Source organism: Ambystoma mexicanum, chromosome 6p (genome assembly GCF_040938575.1).
Source record: "Ambystoma mexicanum isolate Mex_15411 chromosome 6p, UKY_AmexF1_1, whole genome shotgun sequence".
NCBI lineage: Eukaryota > Metazoa > Chordata > Amphibia > Caudata > Ambystomatidae > Ambystoma > Ambystoma mexicanum.
In genome coordinates this window covers 1218223805-1218242637 of record NC_090935.1, presented here as the reverse complement: position 1 = coordinate 1218242637, position 18833 = coordinate 1218223805, and the positions used below count along the sequence as shown (strand labels likewise).

The 18833-nt window shown below is 46.4% G+C and overlaps 1 protein-coding gene across 1 annotated transcript in view; it reads right to left on the bottom strand.

Moving 5' to 3' along the window:
- Positions 1-18833, bottom strand: part of FRMD3 (FERM domain containing 3) — a 924195-nt gene that overhangs the window by 43555 nt on the left and 861807 nt on the right. Inside the window, exon 13 of the mRNA XM_069625881.1 lies at positions 15748-15869. Within this exon, the coding sequence (XP_069481982.1) occupies positions 15748-15869 (122 nt within the window). The remainder of the gene's footprint in view (positions 1-15747; positions 15870-18833) is intronic.

Here is an 18833-nt window from a genome sequence, read left to right as displayed (position 1 = left end):
ATAAGTATGGGCTGTCACAGTCATATTATATGTTGAGCATGCCCTATTTGCCATTCTTGAAAAACCCAACTCCGGTCATTAAGTAATTATATCAAACCCATCGATTAAAATTGTCTGGTGCTGAGTGGTGGATCCAGCCAGATTTATAGCAGAACCAGTAACGGAAGGGGATAATGTGCATGATTGCACTAAGTACACTGAATACCATGGTGAAATACCACATGTCAAGGAAAATGACGGGTCATCATCAATAGACCAGAGGACTGGTGAAAGGCACAGTTGCATAGCAGTAGTTAAGGCAAAAGAGAATAACAGCTTTGACACAGTGACAAGTGTGAGATTGCCTGTGTATTTCTAAGCACAATCGGCAGACCTGGTAGCGCTGATTTTGGCACTTGAAGCACATGAACTAGAAGCGGTAATGGTGTATTCCAACTCCACCTAGGTGATGTCAACTGTACATACAGGACTGTCACGGAAGTGGATGGGCTTCCTGCATGCAGACGGCACACCAGTGCAGGATGCACAACTATTGGACAGACTCATAGATGAACTCCAACTCCCATTGGTCATCACCATGGTGAAGTGTGCAGTGCACACTAGAGGTATGGATTTGATTTCTCATGGCAAAGAGGCCGCTGAACTTGAAGCAAAAAGAGCAGCATATTTTCCCGAAATATCTGACATTATAACTGCACTGAACAAATACGCATTTGCACGCAACATGGTAATAAAGGAGGGTTTTAATATGCTACCCATAGCACAAATTACCGAACTAAAGGGAAAGGCACCACCAGAAGAGCAAGAGGTATGGAAACAAAGGTGGTTCCCATTGTCCCCCACAGATGCAATGTGGAGACAGGATAGCACCTGGATACCAGTCATGACCATAGCACTGCTTTCAGTAGCAGTAGACAAGGCCAATTGCATAACCAAGCACAAACATCAAGAGAGTGTCTTGCAGAACTGATTTCGGAGGACTGGGTTGTCCCGAATTTGGCAGAAAACATTGCTAATGTTATTGTAAATTGTTTAACATGCCAGAAGTTCACTGCTGGGCATACTCTGTGAACAGTGAGAGGAGCAATACCCTGTCCTACTGGACCATTTCAGCATTTGCATATCGATATGCTCCAGATTTGTAATGGCTACAGATACATGCTAGCGGTCGTATGTCCCTTTTCCCATTGAATCAAAGCAGGTCTATGCACATATCCAGATGCCACATGTGCTGCAAAGTTCCTCATACATCATGTATTTCCAAGGTGGGTAATGTGTGAAGTGCTCTGGTTTGACAATGGACCACACTTTGTAAATGAGGTGTTTGAGCACATCACTATCCTGTTGGGTATAAAGCACACATTCTCATCAGCTTATCTCCTTCAGACATCCATCCTGACCAGCATTAGGGGCATAGACAGTAGCCACGGTTATCCACAACAAAGGTAATTCAAGGCTTATATATATAAATCTGCCCTCCTTGTGAATCTTAGTAGGATGCATTTTAATACAAGCCCCAGATGTAATCGAAATAAGCACTCCCGCAAGATTCCCCTACGTATTGGCCTGCACAATAGTGAGGTAATAGTGCAAGCAATGTTTATACTTATCTGCTCGCTGAATGTGGGTTTCTTGGAGCGCCACCAAGTCTGGTTGGTAGCATCCCAACAAGGCCTCCAGTTTCTGACATTTCAATAGGGTATTAAACCCCCTAATATTCAATGAGAAACATTTGAATTAGGCAAATTGTGATAAGGTTTCCATGGGGTTGATCGCTGCAAACTCCGAAAGCCCTCATTGCCCAGCGGTTGTCTCCCCAGTTCCCCTCCCCCAACATACATTCCCCACCCTCTGCCCCAACTTTTCCCCATCCCCATATTGTCCCCTCTGGAGAGTCACAGTACCGATTGTATCCTGGAGTGAAAAGCCCCAGTCGTAACCCACCTATTCTCCCAAGGCAAAGTGCGGGATATGCTAACACCCCCATCCGCTACCTGAACGGATGCATGCAGTCTGTCCAGCCATTTCATATTGTGGTATGGCATTTTGTATTGGGCATCGTTGCTAAAGCAAGCATGATAAGTGTTATTATGAAGCAAGACCGTCACTTTTATGCACTTAGTTGAGCCATTTGTTATTGCAGTATGACATTTGTAAAAGAAGCATAAGTGTTATTATGTAGCTGGTCTGGCATCTTAATGCAGCCAGTTCAGTAATTTCGTATTGTGGTATGGCATTTTGTATTGGTCATCTTTGATAAATCAAGCAGGATGAGTGTTATTATGTAGCTCAATTGCCATTTTAGTACAGCCAGTTCGGACATGTTTTCATACTTTGGCATGCATTTTAAGGGTAAAGCCAACTGGAGAATGTTCTTATGTGGGGATACTGCCATATATTGGCAGACCAAACATGGAAATGTTTTCCTATAGTATAATTACTGGCATTCTGCACAAAGAAAACATGAGTATGTTCTTATATGGGAATAATAGGGTGTAATGTTGCAGTCAGCATGGCAATTTATGGGGACAGCCAGTGTGAAAATGTTCTATACAGGCACATATTGTGGGAAAAGGCATCATGAAAATGTGTTAGAGAAATGCTCCTGTGCCCTGTTGTTGACTTGCATTTATTGGATTTCTTTCATGAGTTACCCTACAAGACCCAATTGCAAACTGTTTGACTTTTTGCCAAATTTCTCTAAAAAGTGTGCTCTAAAATGCATAATTTGTACCGATTATTTAAAAAAGGTTCTCGTGGGGTGGGGGCCCCCAAATCCCTCCTTGAGTGATGTGGGCTCCCTCGCTACGCTCGGTCGTTTGGCCATATCAGGGAGAAATATGTACGCCCCTCCAGTTAAAAATTCACCAGCCACTACTGAGTAGGAATGAAAAGAGTAATAAACCTGGATGCTCACGTACACTTGTATACCCAAACAGATGACCTAGCCCGTGCTAAAGCAATGGAAAGCCCTATTGCCCCTACAGGATCAAAATGTATTTGTCCTCAGGACCCTCACAATTAGACCGAGCACTATGTATATTGTGATTCCAATGGGGAATGCGGCAGTGTGGATGAACATGATAGGACTCGACCATAGGTTGGGAGTTTGAGAAACCTGAGGGTATTCTCCCAAGTAGACCTCGAGAATCCCTTATTCAGTTGGCCAGGGAAGGGCTGGCACTTTCAGATCCCAACCCTGGGGGTGGACGAGTGAGGTAGGATCACCTGGATAGGGGATCCCAGGGTTGTGTTCTGGGAAATACCCCAGGTGAGACGTAGTATTATACCAGGGAAGAAGGAGAGGAAGATGAACTCCCTGAGACCTTTGAAGGAGAGGAAGATGAGATCCCTGAGACCTTTGTAGGTTGTACCACATCTGTCTCCCTTCCCCCCAATGGAGCTCCCTTAATAGAATCCAACCACCCCTGCACCTCTGGTGAACCAACGAGGAGCCCAAACCCTGTTACCACTTGAAAACCACAATTCCCATAATCCTTGTTTTCCTGTTTTATACCCAAATACTCCCAATTCTTCTTCTCCACATTCCTCTGATTATTCCTTCCTGAACACCCAGTCTACTGTGACAAAACACTACCGTTCCCACATTTCCCCTGTTTATTTCACAATAAGAATCCCGGTCAGTCAAAAGTCTTTGCCCGGAAAACTATTAGAAACCAAGGGAAGCAAAGGAACATTGTGAGGACAAAGAGTGAACCCGACAGAGGGATGTCCACAGTGAACTGTTTAAAAAGACATTAAGATTTTTGAATTTGAAAGGTGAAAATATCTTTGACATTAAGATTTCTGAATTTGAAAGGTGAAAATATAATTGAATACAAGCTATAGTGAACCCGACAGATGGAGGTTGACATTCAAGAGGAGGGCCCAGGTGTGAAGAAGCAGCACCCAAAAAGAGGCAAACAGTCAAGAGGGGTCTGAGCCCGGAAGAGGGGACGCAGGGGTGAAGGCACAACACCCAAGAGAAACTGATCTCAGAAAAGCAGTAGTCAACCGAATAGAGGCAGGCAAACATTCGGGAAGGGTCTGAGCCTGGAAGAGGGGCATCCAGGGGGGGGGGGTGAAAAACCATCAACCACTGACATGTGAAGGTAACGGTTACAATTCTTGGACCCAGGGGAGAAGAATCATCACCCCAAGTGCGAACAGAAAGGAACCTTTGTTTATTATTTTGAACACACCAGGCCCTCAGAAGCAAGACACATAACCACCCAAGGCCTTGATATCGCTAGGAAGTTTTGTGGATCTGAGCCAGGAAGAGGTGGGATCCAGGGGTGAAAAGTCATCACCCAACATCCATGTGGAAAGGATCTTTTTGTTTATTATTTTGAATGCATCAGATCCTCAGAGGCAAGAGACTTTTGTAGACAATCGACTTCACCACTGGAGGTCTTGATGTCTGAAGAAACAACTGTAGTCTCGTGCTGGGAAAGCTTGAGTGTGTGCTGTGCTCCGGAGTCCCACCTTGTCCAGTGCCCAAAACATGGGGAAAGGAGACCCCCGGCTACCACATCCTGACTTATCATTTGTGAACATTTCTTTCTTTCTTGTGTACCCTATCCCACACCCTTTTTGTATTTAGTTGTAAGGATTGGCAATAGATTATTTTAGAATAGGCCCTTTGATTTGACTAGACACTCCTAGGACTGCCTTATTATTATTTGATGGTCATAGCTTGCTCCCATCTTAGATTTAGGTTTAGATTAGGTGTTTTTCCAGCCTACCTATACAGTTTAATAAACACCCTTGAACTGTGATCATTGTGTCTGTCTATTCTTGATACCATGTTTTGCTTACAGGAGCCATATGATATGATATGATATGGCATTTGTAACGCGCCTATACACAAGTGTTTCAAGGCGTGACGAGGCAGGGGGGGGACAAGGGGAGACAGACAACGATCCTACTAGGCCAGGTGTCATTCAGATCGCGCAAGTGCAAGGGTGGAGGGGACTGGGGAAAAGTGCAAGGGGGAAGGGAGAGGGGGAAAGTGCTGTACATGGTTAGTAGAATACAAGATAAATAATAGGGCCAGCTGGTGGCAAGTGCAAGGAAAAGTGCAGGGCATGGTTAGTAGAATACAAGATAAATAATAGGGCCAGCTGGTGGCAAGTGCAAGGTAAGTGCCGGGAGAAGGGGCTGTAGGATACAGAGACAGTCCCGTAGTGCAGGTAGGCAGTTGAGGGAAGAGTGGCTGGGCCAAGGACAGAGATCGGAGAGTGGCCCGGTAGCAGAGTCAGTCCAGGTTCAGTGTTTTTAGCAGGGCAGAGAGGGAGAGAAAGCGGAGGCAAAGAGAAAGGTTTTGAGGTGCTCCCTGAACCGGAGATGGTTCTCCTCAAGATTCAGGGAGGCAGGAAGGCTGTTCCAGAGGGAGGCCCCTGCTGCGGAGAGAGATATACCCCCAGCTCGTTGCTTGGAGAAGCGGCTGACCCTGAGGTAGTTGGAGGTGGATGAGCTGAGAGCTCGAGAAGGAAGATATTTCGGAAGAGAGAGTTGAAGGTATTTTGGCCCAAGGCCCCAGAAGGCCTTGTGGACAATGCAGAGGGTTTTGCACTTAATCCTCGCAGCCACTGGGAGCCAGTGTAGTGATTTCAGTCCTGGAGAGATACGGTCCTTGGGCTTGATGCCAAGGACAAGTCTCGCAGTCCTGTTCTGGATAAGTTGCAAAGGGCGGAGAGTAGAGGCAGGTAGATTTAGATAGAGGCTGTTACAGTAGTCCAGCCTCGAGAGAACCAGGGCTCTGGAGACAGTGAGCTTCTGGGGGAAGGAGAGGAAGGGAAGGATACCTCTGAGGAGGTGTAGCTGGTATTGTGACTTCTTAGAGACGTCAGATATGTGAGGAGAGAAAGAGAGTGTGGAGTCAAAGATGACTCCGAGGTTTTTTGCTTTGCAGGTAGGCGCAGGAAGAGGGCCAAGGGAGGCCGACCAGAGAGCTGCAGGGAAGGAGGGAGTGGGTGTGCCGATAAGTAGAATCTCAGTCTTACTGGCATTAAGGCAGAGGTCATTGGCGGCACACCATTCCTGGATAGCAGAGAGACAGTCAGAGATGAGGGAAGGGGAAGAGGAGGCTGAGGGTAGCCTGAAAATGAGCTGGGTATCATCCGCGTAGCACTGAAAGTTGGGACAGAGAGCGGCGATGCGGTGAGCAAGAAGTGCCAGATACTGGTTGAACAATCAGGGGGAGAGGTTAGATCCCTGGGGGACACCACAGGTAGAGAAAAAGATGTCAGAGAGGAAGGAACCCAGTTGGACCTGGGAGGGTTGATTGGAGAGGAAGGAGGTCAGCCACGCCAGAGCATGACCAGTGATACCCAGGTTATCACGGAGACGGTTAATCAGAATGGTGTGGTTGACAGTGTCAAAGGCAGAAGAGAGGTTGAGCAGAATGAGAACACAAGGGGTGTTAGCGTCAAGGTTACAGAGCAGGTCCTCACAGATGTTCAGGAGAGCAGTTTCCGTGCTTCTGGCAGGTCTGAAGCCAGACTGATGGTCATGAAGACTACCAACAGATTCAGCCTGGAGATTAAGCTGGGAGATGGCCAGTTTCTCCAGGAGCTTGCCCAGGAAGGGGGTGATAGAGATTGGGCGATAGTTAGCTGGGCAGGAGGGATCGGAAGAGGGTTTCTTAAGAAGGGGGTGCACAAGGGAGTGCTTGAGGGGGGAAGGGAAGACTCCAGAGGCGAAGGAGTGATTGCAGAAGTCAGCCAGGGCAGGGGCCAGGGAGTCAATGTGGTCCTTGATAGTTTTGGAGGAACAGGGGTGGACGTGTTTTGACGAGACTTTCATAGATCGGTCTTGAAACCTCGTCAGCAGAAAAAAGGGGAAAGGCAGAGAAGGAGGGAGGAGGGGTGGCTGCAGAAGGGCCAGAGGGAGAGCAGGGAATAGAGGGGGGGAGGTCATAGGAGAAGAGTGAGGACAGGATGTCCTGAGTTTTTGAAATGAAGTGGGAGGCCAGTGCCTTGCAGAGGGCCTGGGAGGGGACAGGAGAGGTGGAGACTGCAGCAGGGTTGGCCAGCTCCTTGCAGATTTTAAAGAGTTCGGCCGAATTGTTAGATGCCGCAGAGATGCAAGCTTGGATAAGGGCTCTCTTCTTAGTGAGAACGGAGAGCCGGTATTGCCTTTGGAGCAGGCTGCAGGCCAGTTTGTCAGAGGATGAACATGAAGCACGCCATTTCCTCTCTGCCACTCTGCACTTGCGTTTAAGGGTGACGATATCCAAGTCATACCAGGAGTTACATTTGGCTTTGGGCTTCAGGCGGATCCTCATGACAGGGGCAAGGATATCGAGGGTATCAGATATAGCAGAGTGGAGAGTAGAGAGGGCTGTGTCAGGGTGGGAGTCAGCCGAAGGGGGAGGAGGGAGCGAGAAGGTGGTAGCGAAAGCCTCAACTGACACGCGCTTCATGGGTCGGATAACCGTGAAGGTGTGTGGCAGTGATGAGGGTGGCTTTGCCTGTGGGGTAGGGAAGGTGAGGTGGGAGGATAGGAGAAAGTGATCACTCCAGGAGAGAGGAGTGGAGAGAGGGACAGAGAGGGGAAGGTCAGAAGAGATCAGAGCATCGAGAGTGTGCCCTGCAGAATGGGTCATCCCAGTCGGGAGAATAGAGAGTGAGAGGGAGGACAGGAGGCATCGAGATGGATATTGAAGTCTCCAAAAAAGAGGAGTTGAGTGGTTGAGGACAGGAGTGAGGAGGAGAGGTCAGCCCACTCGGAGAGGAAGGCGGAAATTTGACCAGGTGGCCGATAGATAGTAGCCACGGTAAGGGAATGGCTAGGAGAGAGAGAGAGTCGGCAGACAAGGCATTTAAAGGAGGAGTAGGTCTGCGTAGGAGTGACAGTGGCAGGAATCCACTCAGGGAAGATAAGGGCCACACCCCCCCCAGCACGGTTGGGCCTGGGCAAGGAGAGGATCTTGTAACCGTCAGGTAGGAGTGTGTCAAAGCTGGTGACAGAGCTGGCCATGAACCATGTCTCAGTGAGACCGAGGATGTCAAGGTCCAGTTCCTCAAGAAGGTGACAGATATCAGAGGAATGTTTGACGGCAGAGCGAGAGTTGAGAGTGGCAATATGGAGAAGGTTGCCATCTTTGAAGGACTTCCGGGGAGGGGTACAGATCAGAGGTACGCCCTGTGGAGGTGAAGAAGAAGGAGCCAGAGCCAGAGAGAGGGCAGGGTGAGAGGGTGGAGGCAAGGTAGCCGAGGACAGGGAAGAGGGGACATCAGGAGAGGAAAGGAAGTTGATGAGGCGCGGGAAGCGTCTATCAAAGAGGTGGAGGTTGGCCTGAGGGCCTTGGACCAAGACGGTCCTGTTAGCGTAGACATTAATGATGGCCTTAGAGGAGAGGAAGGGGGCCAAGAGGACATCCCAACGGGTGCCACCATTAATGGGAGAAGAGAAGAAGGGAGAGAGCACAGAGACCATGTGAAGGGTCCATTGGTCAGGGGAAGGCATGAAAAAGAGGATGTCAGTAAGAGTTTCCTTGGAAGAGGCACTGGTGAAGGTGTCAGCGATAGGGAGGCCTGGGTTGGAGACAAGGATATCCTTTTTAAACTTTTTCCTACCAGATTTAGTGAGGAGAGCAGGATAGCCAATGGAGAAGCAGTTAGAGAAGATAGGAGAGATAGAGAGCACCATGGAATAAGGAGGGAGGGGGGGGAGACAGACGAGAGCAAGCAGACAGGGATGAAGCGGCAAGCCCTAGTTTACCACAATTACAGAGCAACAGTAACAGTAAATACGAGTTAGGTACCCAGTGTAGAGGCCACCTAAGTTTGAGAGTCCTGCGGGGGGAGAAAAAGCCCTAGTATACCACAAGTACGGAGCAACAGTGACAGTAAATACGAGTTAGGTACCCAGTGTAGAGGCCACCTAAGTTTGAGAGTCCTGCGAGGGGAGAAAAAGCCCTAGTTTACCACAATTGACGGATCACACTGAAGTGGTGTAGGTTAGTGGGCGAGCAGGTGGAGCTAACCAGAAAAAGGCGGACCGGCGCCTGGCGTCCCCTGCGGACACCTGCAGACACACAGGGAGCCGCAACCGTAGGAGCCGCCCTTTGCCTAAGGGGCCCTTAGCCGAGGGGGCTGCCCAGGGGGGTGGGATTTAAGGCAGAAGGAGAGGAAGGGGGGGTGGGCGGGCAGGGAGGTGGGAAAGGAGAGGGCAGAGGCAGACCAGGAAGTGAGGAGGAGGAGGAGGGAGGGGGCAGGGGGCAGCACAAGCGCGCACGGAGCGCCAACAAAACAAAACAGTAGCAAAATGGAATAAATCAATGGAGGCTTACTGAAGCCCAACGGGGCTTGGATGGCAGCCTTACAGCAAGCCGCACAGGGCTACAGGCTACCGCTCGATCCCGCTCTGGCTCAACAAAGCTTCTGCCCCTCCCCCAGCTCAATATCACACAGGTGAGAAACGTTATTCAGTAAGACAACCGCACCACCCTTATATCAGTCAGGTACAGCAGGAGATGGACACGATCTAAGCTGAAGATGGCACGAGTAACCAAACTAACATTGTGACAATACACGTGCATACATTAGACACAAAACAAATGGCCAGTCAACATGAAGAATGCGGGCACTAGGTAACATATGCCCTTATACATGAAGGATATTAACATAGCATCCATAAGACATGAAGTATAATAAAATAAGAAATCTATAACATGAACAACACACAATACACAAACAATATAGCTTACTAACATAGAAACACAACGGTAATGGACAGCCATATTTTTCAAACTGGAACCCACCACATGCTTTTATTAATTGAAAGGCCTTGAGGTTACATGAGAACTCAAAATGCTGAAATCAGAAAAATACAGATCCGTGCACAGATCAGGAAGGAGCTGGCAACCACAGCCAAGGTTACCGGGAATTAAGGGAGGGTCAGAACATTGCAGTGAAAGCACGAGATAGCAATTCACAGGACACAAGAAGGATACTCCCAGGTTAATTAAAGTTTTTTAAGAGTACAACCAGCCTTTGTAAGCTAGGTGAAGAACAACTATAAACCAAAATACTCCATGAAGAATAACTCAAGAGTATCCCCAGTGGCAATAGAAAACATAATACTTGCATCAATATTAGCTCAATTCCCATTAAATGAACGGTGAAATAATTCCAAACACGGTTCCATCACACGTGACCCATAACCAAAGAACACTGTCCATTCATTAACAACAAACACAGATAGGACACATGCCTTACTCCTTACATATATCCCAAGCCATGAGATGCCACACAAGGCCAAGTACAAAGAGGTCACGTTGGCTCATGGCCTAGAAATGAGGGATGGTATCTTCTTCAATTGAAAGGGAAGCAGTCCCCTACTCCTGTCTGTTATGCCACCCATGAAGCAAGGTGCCAACCAATTACATATTGCAGAGATTATGTGCCTCATTACGAGGTTGAAGGTAGCCATGGTGCTTTTAGCACCATGGCTACCCCCTTACCGTATTCCGGGTCCAGGTTCCCTGAATGGGGAATTGCCGGGCCGTTCCAACCTTGGAGCACCCGGTATTTCCCCATTCAGGGAACCCATCCCCATTCCCATTCCAGCCCCCATAGGGCTCAATGGGAATGGGGAGCATGCTAATAACGGGCCTGTTATTAGCATGCTGGTCCTTTAGCGGCTCCCACTAAGGGCACCTGGTAAAACCAGCTGCCCTTAGCGGGACACGCTAAAGGACCTCGTAATGCGGAGGTAAGGGGTTAACGGCACAGGCACCTTTACCGGCACCGTTAACCCCGTATCTCCAACCTTGTAATGAGGCCCTATGTCTTTTTACTTTTATCAATTTAGAGGTGGTCGCAAGAAGAGTCATCAGCCAAGCATTACCCAATTAGAAATGTAACCCCTATACAATGTATATGTAAATTGTAATTGTAATTGTTTATTTATAACACACTTAATACCCAGAGATTTCTAAGCTTGGACCCAGCGATCGACACTCCGTTGCTCTGTGTCATTTTGCTTCCAAGGTGAGCATGTTGTGCCTGCGCAATCCTCCCGAGAGTAATCACTACTATTATCCAATCCCCATACCCTGTAGGTTTGGGTAACTAAGATTACAGTATGATGTCAGTTATGACAAATGTTGAATATATAAATCATTGTTTTTTTATGTAAGCAGCGGGAGCTCCAAGAATTCAATGCGTGTATGCTGTCCCTGCTTTAGTTTGATGATAATAAAGCTGGGGTGTGCCTTGCACTTTGTCTATTTCCATTATTGAGTCCGGATTGAACTGGCTCCAGAACCTCTGTGTAATTTGGGACTTTACAGGCCATCTTAACACACCCAAGACAAGTGTGGCAATATATGATTACAATTTTTACTCAAGGATGCAAAACATAGACAGGTTTACAGGTGACTATGCAACAGAATTACAATGGTGAGGATTACTTTGTGAAGCTTGTATGGATATTCGCCCCAAGGAATGGATCAGTGACCAAATTAAAATGGAAACAAAGTGTTGGATTCTAGATGGAGCCCAGTATTAGTGTTTCCTCTGAACAGCTGAAGAGATACCATCCACCGGCAGTGGTTGATGTGGCATTTTCAGCTTCCACTGCTAATAGACATCTCTGCAAAGAATCAATGCCATTAGCAGATGGAACCAGAAGATATAATTGTGTGTCATCTGTGTACTGTAGCATATGCAGTGCCCCGTCAATACATTCCCCAGTGGTTTCAGATAAAGGTCAAATAACATCTGTTTTTCTTAATTTTACAAAGTTGTATTATTAAATAAAAAATAATGTATTTAAAAAATCAAATAAATTACATGAGGGAGAGGACTGATCTCTGCAGGACCCCATAAACCAAACAAACATGGTTGGACTCAAAATCACCCTTCCTGACCCACATACGTCTATTAGCCAACCAGTCCAAAAGCATTTCACCACAGCCCAAGCAGTCCCCGAGGATAGCCACCAATGACATTTGTAAAAGGGCCTTCCTACGTAACACACCCATGAGATCACTCTCAAATCATTGGGGTGAGCTTTGGGAAGTCACATTTGAAGCTATTAAGACAAAAATATGGAATACTCTTGTTTGATACTGAGGCCAAGTATATCACCACATTTGATGCTAGTGATACTCCTTTATAGGTGGTATGGACACAAGAGAAAAGGAAAGGGAGCATATCATTTATTTTGCTCCCATAGTCATCACAGAAGTTGCAGCAAAATGCACTGTTAAAGAAAAATAATTGTGTACCACCTGCATTTTCCAGCCTCCTGAGGCCCTTCACCGGGGGGCACCATCTTGATTGTGAGGAGGCAAATGCCACCACCCACCCTCACACCCCAAGACATCCTGCACCCTTGCCCTGTATCCACTCCCTCACCTCTTACCTTTCGGACTAGAGCATTGTGCGTTGTGTATAGGCCCCAGTGCTCCATCTCGACTGCAGGCACCACAGAAATAGAAAAGAGTCTAAGGGCCTCATTACACGGTAGGCGGTAAGGGACTACCGGCACCGGTAAGGGCACCGGTGCCGGTAATCCCTTACCGCCCTACTACGAGGTCCCTTAGCGGGTGCCTTCCTTAACCCCAGGTCTGACCTGGTGTTAAGGACGGGACCCGTTAAGGGACTTCAGAGCTAATAACGGTACGGCAAATGGCGGTACCGTTATTAGCTACTTCCCCACTCCCATTGAGCCCTATGGGGGCTCAAATGGGAATGGGGAATGGTTCCCGGAATGGGGACTTACCGGGTCCTCCAAGGTCGGAATGACCCGGTAAATCCCTATTCCGGGAACACAGACCCGGAATGCGGTAAGGGGGGTAGCCATGGTGCTAAAAGTGCCATGGCTACCGCCAACCGTGTAAATGAGGCCCTACGTCCCTTTTCTATTTACTATGGCATTGGCCATCTTGTTTTTTTTACAGGAAATTGGGCTTTCCCAATATGCGTGGGGCCTGTCACTGTGAAAAAAAACGATTTGCAACCTGAGTGAACCCTAGGGTGCCAATAGTAATTAGCTCTTTGTTGGGGGGCATACATGGGCAGTAATGGCCCACAGCCCTTTCCGAGGCCCTCGCTTCATTCAGGCTTGCCTACGGTCAGGCTGGCGGGCCGTTAACGCCCATGTATGTCCCTGAGGTGGGGGTGATAGCTACAATATCTGCCTGGAAGGTAGAACTGTGTGGATGACTGCTTCACAAGATTGTCTGTGAACAATGCTGGCGAGATTGGTGATAAGATTTAGGAGAGTCTTGCAGCATCTACTGTGGTTAAAAAAGAAAGATATTTATCAGAAACAGAATAGGGGATGATAAAATTCCTTCTGATATGAGCAAGTACAAGAAATACATTTTGAAGAGAGGAACTATTGGGAAAAGAATAATGAACTGTCAGTAGGAAGTATATGGCTGCTGAGAGGGATAAGTGAATAGGGTCAATGAGCTTATTAAAAGCAAGCTCATTGGTTCTCGCCCGGGCCTTACCTACCCGACAAGGCCCCAATGCTGTAGTGTCCCGTAGTTCTTTCCCACAAGTGGCCACCATGGAAAGAGAGAAGGGACAACGTGCAGTCTGTTCGCCCCTTCCATAGCAGACATTTTGTTTATTTTCTTTTTGTTTTCATTCATTGCAATGGCTGCCTTGGAAAGGGAGAAGGGACTATTTGTAGTCCCTTTTCCCCAATCCCTTGCAGCCATTATTTTTGCTTTCTTTTCTCAAGTCGAGAAACCGTTGCAACCACGTTTCTCAACTCGAGAAAGATTGCTCATAGTACACTGGTAGGACGTGCTAGGGTACTAATGGCAATATAACCCTCATAGGAGGGGCCCTGGGGCTTCTAAATATGGCCCTGGGGACATTACCCAAACAGTAATGCCCCCCCTCCTCAGGTTATATTGCCTAAATATGGCTAATGAGAGACATCCTGGAACAACAGACACAAAGGGTAAGTTAGGAGACATGCACTTGTGGCCAGGGTGAGATACAGCAGTTGGCAGGAAGATGAGAGACTATTGGGTATATTTTTACAGGCATAAATAACTCACCACTGCTATAATGCCACATTCCCCTGGACCGTTCCTGTGGACCTTGGCAAAGGGTTAGCATTGATATATTTGCTCCACATTGTTTGTTAGGGGGACACAACCCATTTGTGTTAGTAACGGTTGATCATTACGCGTTCTGTCCGAAAGTGACGTGTATATCTATGGACCTCAGCAAAAGTAATTACGTTTATGGATATTTTATTTAAAAATAAAGTGCTTCCATGGGTACAAATAAGTGATACTGACCCGCAGCTCATATAGAGAATCATGGAAGATCATTGTATATTCAATGGCATTAGATCACCACACACCTCCTTTTATCATCCTTAGCGTATTGGACATATTGAGAGGTTAGACAGAATTTTAGGTAAACATCTTCAATTAGCGCTTGAAAATGATCTTGATTAAAAGTGTGCTGTTAGGACACTTTGTGGCACTACAAGACGACCCTACTGTAAGGTCCCATTTCTATTGTTATTATTGTTGTGAGGAGCCGAGTCTCCTTTCTGTTGTTCGAGTTTGAGTGGGCTGCGACCGACGTGTTAGAAGTGGGCGGGGCTACCGCCCGCCAGACAGTTTGCGCTTAACTTATTAAAGAGTTGGACGCATACACCAAGGCTCCGAGCTTTACTGAAGAAAGTGATTTATTGCATGTCTCATTATATCTACTGATTGCATATTCAACACCTACATGGGTCTAAAGGAGTGGCCCTATTATGTCTCACGGGAGGTTACCAGCCCTAAACGAAACTCGCTCCTCCAAAATCAAAGCACAGCAAAGGGTTAGTGGATTTAGGGGAAGTTCGTTCTGTGTTGATAGCAGCACAGAACACATTTAGGAAACATCATTATAGGCATAAATGGGAATGGACATGTTTTGTATGGGTGGCTGCGCTAAAGGACATGGATAGGACGAAGGTCAAACTTATTACTAGTAATTCCACATTTCTTCAAACCAGCGAAGGTGAAGTTTTGCGTAGTGTGTAAAAGTATCAGTCTCTACGGTGCAGAATTTCAACAAGGTAGCTATATACACCCAGGGAGATTTACAAGTTACTACAATTAGCACATCAGAAATTGATATCAAAGAGTAATATGCGATGAGGACCCATACACCACTGATCGTTTGGAGGTTTACAATCTGGAGGAAGAGAGAGGAGAGATACAGGGCAACTTTAGCGTACTGGAGAACCACCACACTGAGGAACACAGCATCGAACGAAAGAGGGAGGTTCTGACCAAAGGAGGTCTACATTTGCACAAAAAAGTATAATTAAGGACTGTATGCTTTATTAACATGAATGAATTTCTGTATATTGATAATATTTTCTGTTTTTAGTCCTGTTGGTTTCTCCTGGTAATATTGCACATCACACACAGGTTACAATAACCCAAAACTCATACAGAGTTCCACAAATAAAGCCCAGTCCCACACGAAATAGCATGCCTGCAGACAAGGCACAAAGAACATATTCGTACATAGTCATAAAACACTGCGAGAGGTGAATAAATAGCCACACTGCAGGTGTATACCATGCATAGCCAGGCACAGTTACAACCAGCATTGTTATGTAGGTATGGGGTGAAAGGTATTAGGCAACAAAGAGAGTGGTTAATAAAAATAGCACCTTACATAGAGTCCGTTATTGCTCAGAAAAAGTATTATAAAATATGAATTCAGGAGGACTGAAAATGTCCCCTCTCCGCCTCACCCTCATCCAGCTGGGTCTCCTCCTGCTCACAGGGAGATGGCAGGAGCGGCTGCAAAGGCTCCATGTTGATGATGAGTTGCTTGTTCAAGGAGTAAGAGCTGCGGCCTTGCGATATAAGGGATCTGTTGATAATTGTAAGATAAAGATGTCATCAGACAATGCTTAATCGCTAAAAGAGGCATCTTCTACTATTTTATTAATGTGTTTGGGAACCTTAAGATATGTGACCATAATTAGGTTCCTGTGATCTTTACAGCTCTAACATAAACCACATGCAATTTCACCTCATAACTGAGGTGTAAAGTACTCGTTAACTGTGTGTTAGCATTAGCAAATGTGGCAAAGGCTTCATTGACCCACGCACACGCATAGTCTTCAAAGGATGCATGCGAGGGATACAGATGACCCAGTAGTTTTACAACAATTATCGCAATGTGGGGTGCACTCTACTCATCTGGATCATGGAGCGGACTCAGTAGTGCAATAAGCCTAAATGTCCTTGTGAAATTAAGTAATAGCAGTCTTGTGTGTAACTGACATCATTATTTGCACTTTTTAGTTGGGTTTAAATATTTGAGCACTTGCAATGTACCCGATCACTCATTACTCAGGTTTTACACCATTTGTGCCATCCATTTTCAGACACAAATCTGCCAGTGCACAGAGATAGTTGCCAGAGTAGCTCACCCCTGCGCATTACACACTGTATCAGAAGCATTTGTCGAGTTTGGTACAGAAGATATCTTCGGGATTCCTGCCTAATAGAACATCAACTCCACTAAGAAGGATTCAGAATGTGTTTGAACATGATGAACACCATGCATACTTACCTTCTCTCCATGGGATAGTCCAGTGTGGCCAAGAGCCACCATACATGGATCCCAGCTGGGGATAATAACAGCTTGCCTGGGAGATGAAAAGGCTGGTATCTTCTCCCACATATACTTCACATCTCTGTGGAGCCCCTTCCTGGCCTGTAGAACGCACTAAGCCTAAAGTTTCTCTGCTCATACCAGTAGGTGTCTGCCGGAGTTGGTCTGACCAGTAGTGTTGCACAAGGGTTAGGGTGGTGAGGGTGCCCCAGCTCCCATCCGTGGTTGCCTCTGAAGGTTTAGGTGCTGGTAATCCCTAGAGAGCAGCAACTCTTTCTTTCAAGTCCTCTCGTTTCATCTTCGCAGGGAGAACTGCCATCTCATCTTCTGGGGAACCAATATGCATCACCAATAGCTACAACTTGCAGACAAGTAGACAGTGAGAAGAGCAATTTCCTTTCCTTGATCACCTGGTCCTAAACCATATTCTGGCACATTTGTAATGAAAACTACAAATGACTCTGTATCTGAAGAATGAACAGTAAGTATTAATAGTGGTATATTGATTGTAGAAGGGTGTGGGAACCCCTCTACTGAGAACAAACATGAGTCAAATACCCTGTTCTATGGAATTCCTTCCACTCTGGAGGGTCTAAACCACGTTTTAGTCCACAGCGCCCTTCAAAGGTACAGTGAGGTAAAAAGTGGTTGTAGGCCCTCCCGAGTGGGCACTTTCCCAGTGAGCAGGATATTTGGCTGTGTTCATTCTCAGTAGAGGGGGTCCCAGGTCCTTTTTTGTATATTGATTGTTGTAGATTGCAGGTGCTTGGGAAGGGCACCTGCCTATGGCTTTATGGGAGGTGAGAGTTATGTTTATTCCTGTCTTCGGCTATGCATATTTTTCTGCCTGCATGGGTGAATGTACAGACACAGGTTGCACTCCTAGGTATGGTGTGTCTGTTCTTGAAGTCCGCATACACTGTGTGCCAACTGCAGCATTCATTTGCAGAGGAGGAGCCATTTCACCCCACCTCAACCGCTTTGCCCATATTGCCTATATGTTGGGAGTCAGAGGGTGAAAACTGTGCAGTGCCATTAAGAATACTGGTACCAAAGAGAATTCTGGAATACAAGAAAATGTGATGGCCATTTAAATGATATTCCAGAAGAAGCAAAGCAAATGAATGGCAAATATGAATGGTGACGTCACACAGAGTCAAGCTGGCCTATAAAGAAGATGCAGGCATAAGAATATGAAGATATTCTATAAGGCATCAAGAAAGTATCAAAGATAAGTGACATCTTGGGATCAAGGTGAAGAAGCTTATGCTACAGAATTGATGCAGATATCAAGTAATTTTACACTTGTACAGATGCAAAAGAAGCACAAGTAGACAAAGTAATACTTAGGCTAGCTTTATAGTGAAGAGATTGCGGCAAGCACCAAAGTATATATATATATATCTATATATGGACAAGTAAAGGATGGATGTTTCCACTACGTATTATAGCAGTGCTGGACTTTAGCAAGAAGGCCTCATTTTTAATGTGTCGGAGTTAAAAAGCAGCTTGAGTTACAAAGTGAATCTCAGAAGGTGAAGTTGGATGAGCCAAAGAAGCCAAGGTCTTATCAGACTGGAGCAAACTGGCATTGGATACAAATCGTGAAAGAACAGAACTCCTGTTCAGAAGGCATGATCAGAACAAGGAAGACGTCACAGGTGCATTCAAAAATTGTATTTTAAAGACACTAGAAGATCGATTCCATGGTCTCAGTCATGTGGAAGGATGAAAGTGGACGAACAAGATGATCACGCCTATGCATGAGGGAAGAGCGTGCCTTCACTCCCCTGAATTCTCCACAGCACAGAAGAAACTCAAGGCCAATCTTCAAAGCCTAATTGACAGCAGACCACTGAAGTGATGATGGATTGATATGCTAATTGGTGGCAAGCTATGGTTAAGACGAGCTCACTAGCACCTGGATGGCCAGCCTGCGTGCTGCTAGACGTAGGTGGAAATGTACTGACGGAGGTTAGAGTGCCAACCAATCATAGAGGACCGCGTAATTAAGGGTCCTATTGTTTGTGTAACTAATGGGACATTGTACATTTAGTGACGTTCATAGTGGTCATTTTTAGGGGAGGGCTTAGTTGCCCCACCTGATGTTGAGAAACCAATTATCTTCACTCACTGTCCCATACTAGTATGGATCACATACTTAGACTTCCTTGTAGACCATATCACTTTTTTCACAAGGTTTTTGTAGTTTGC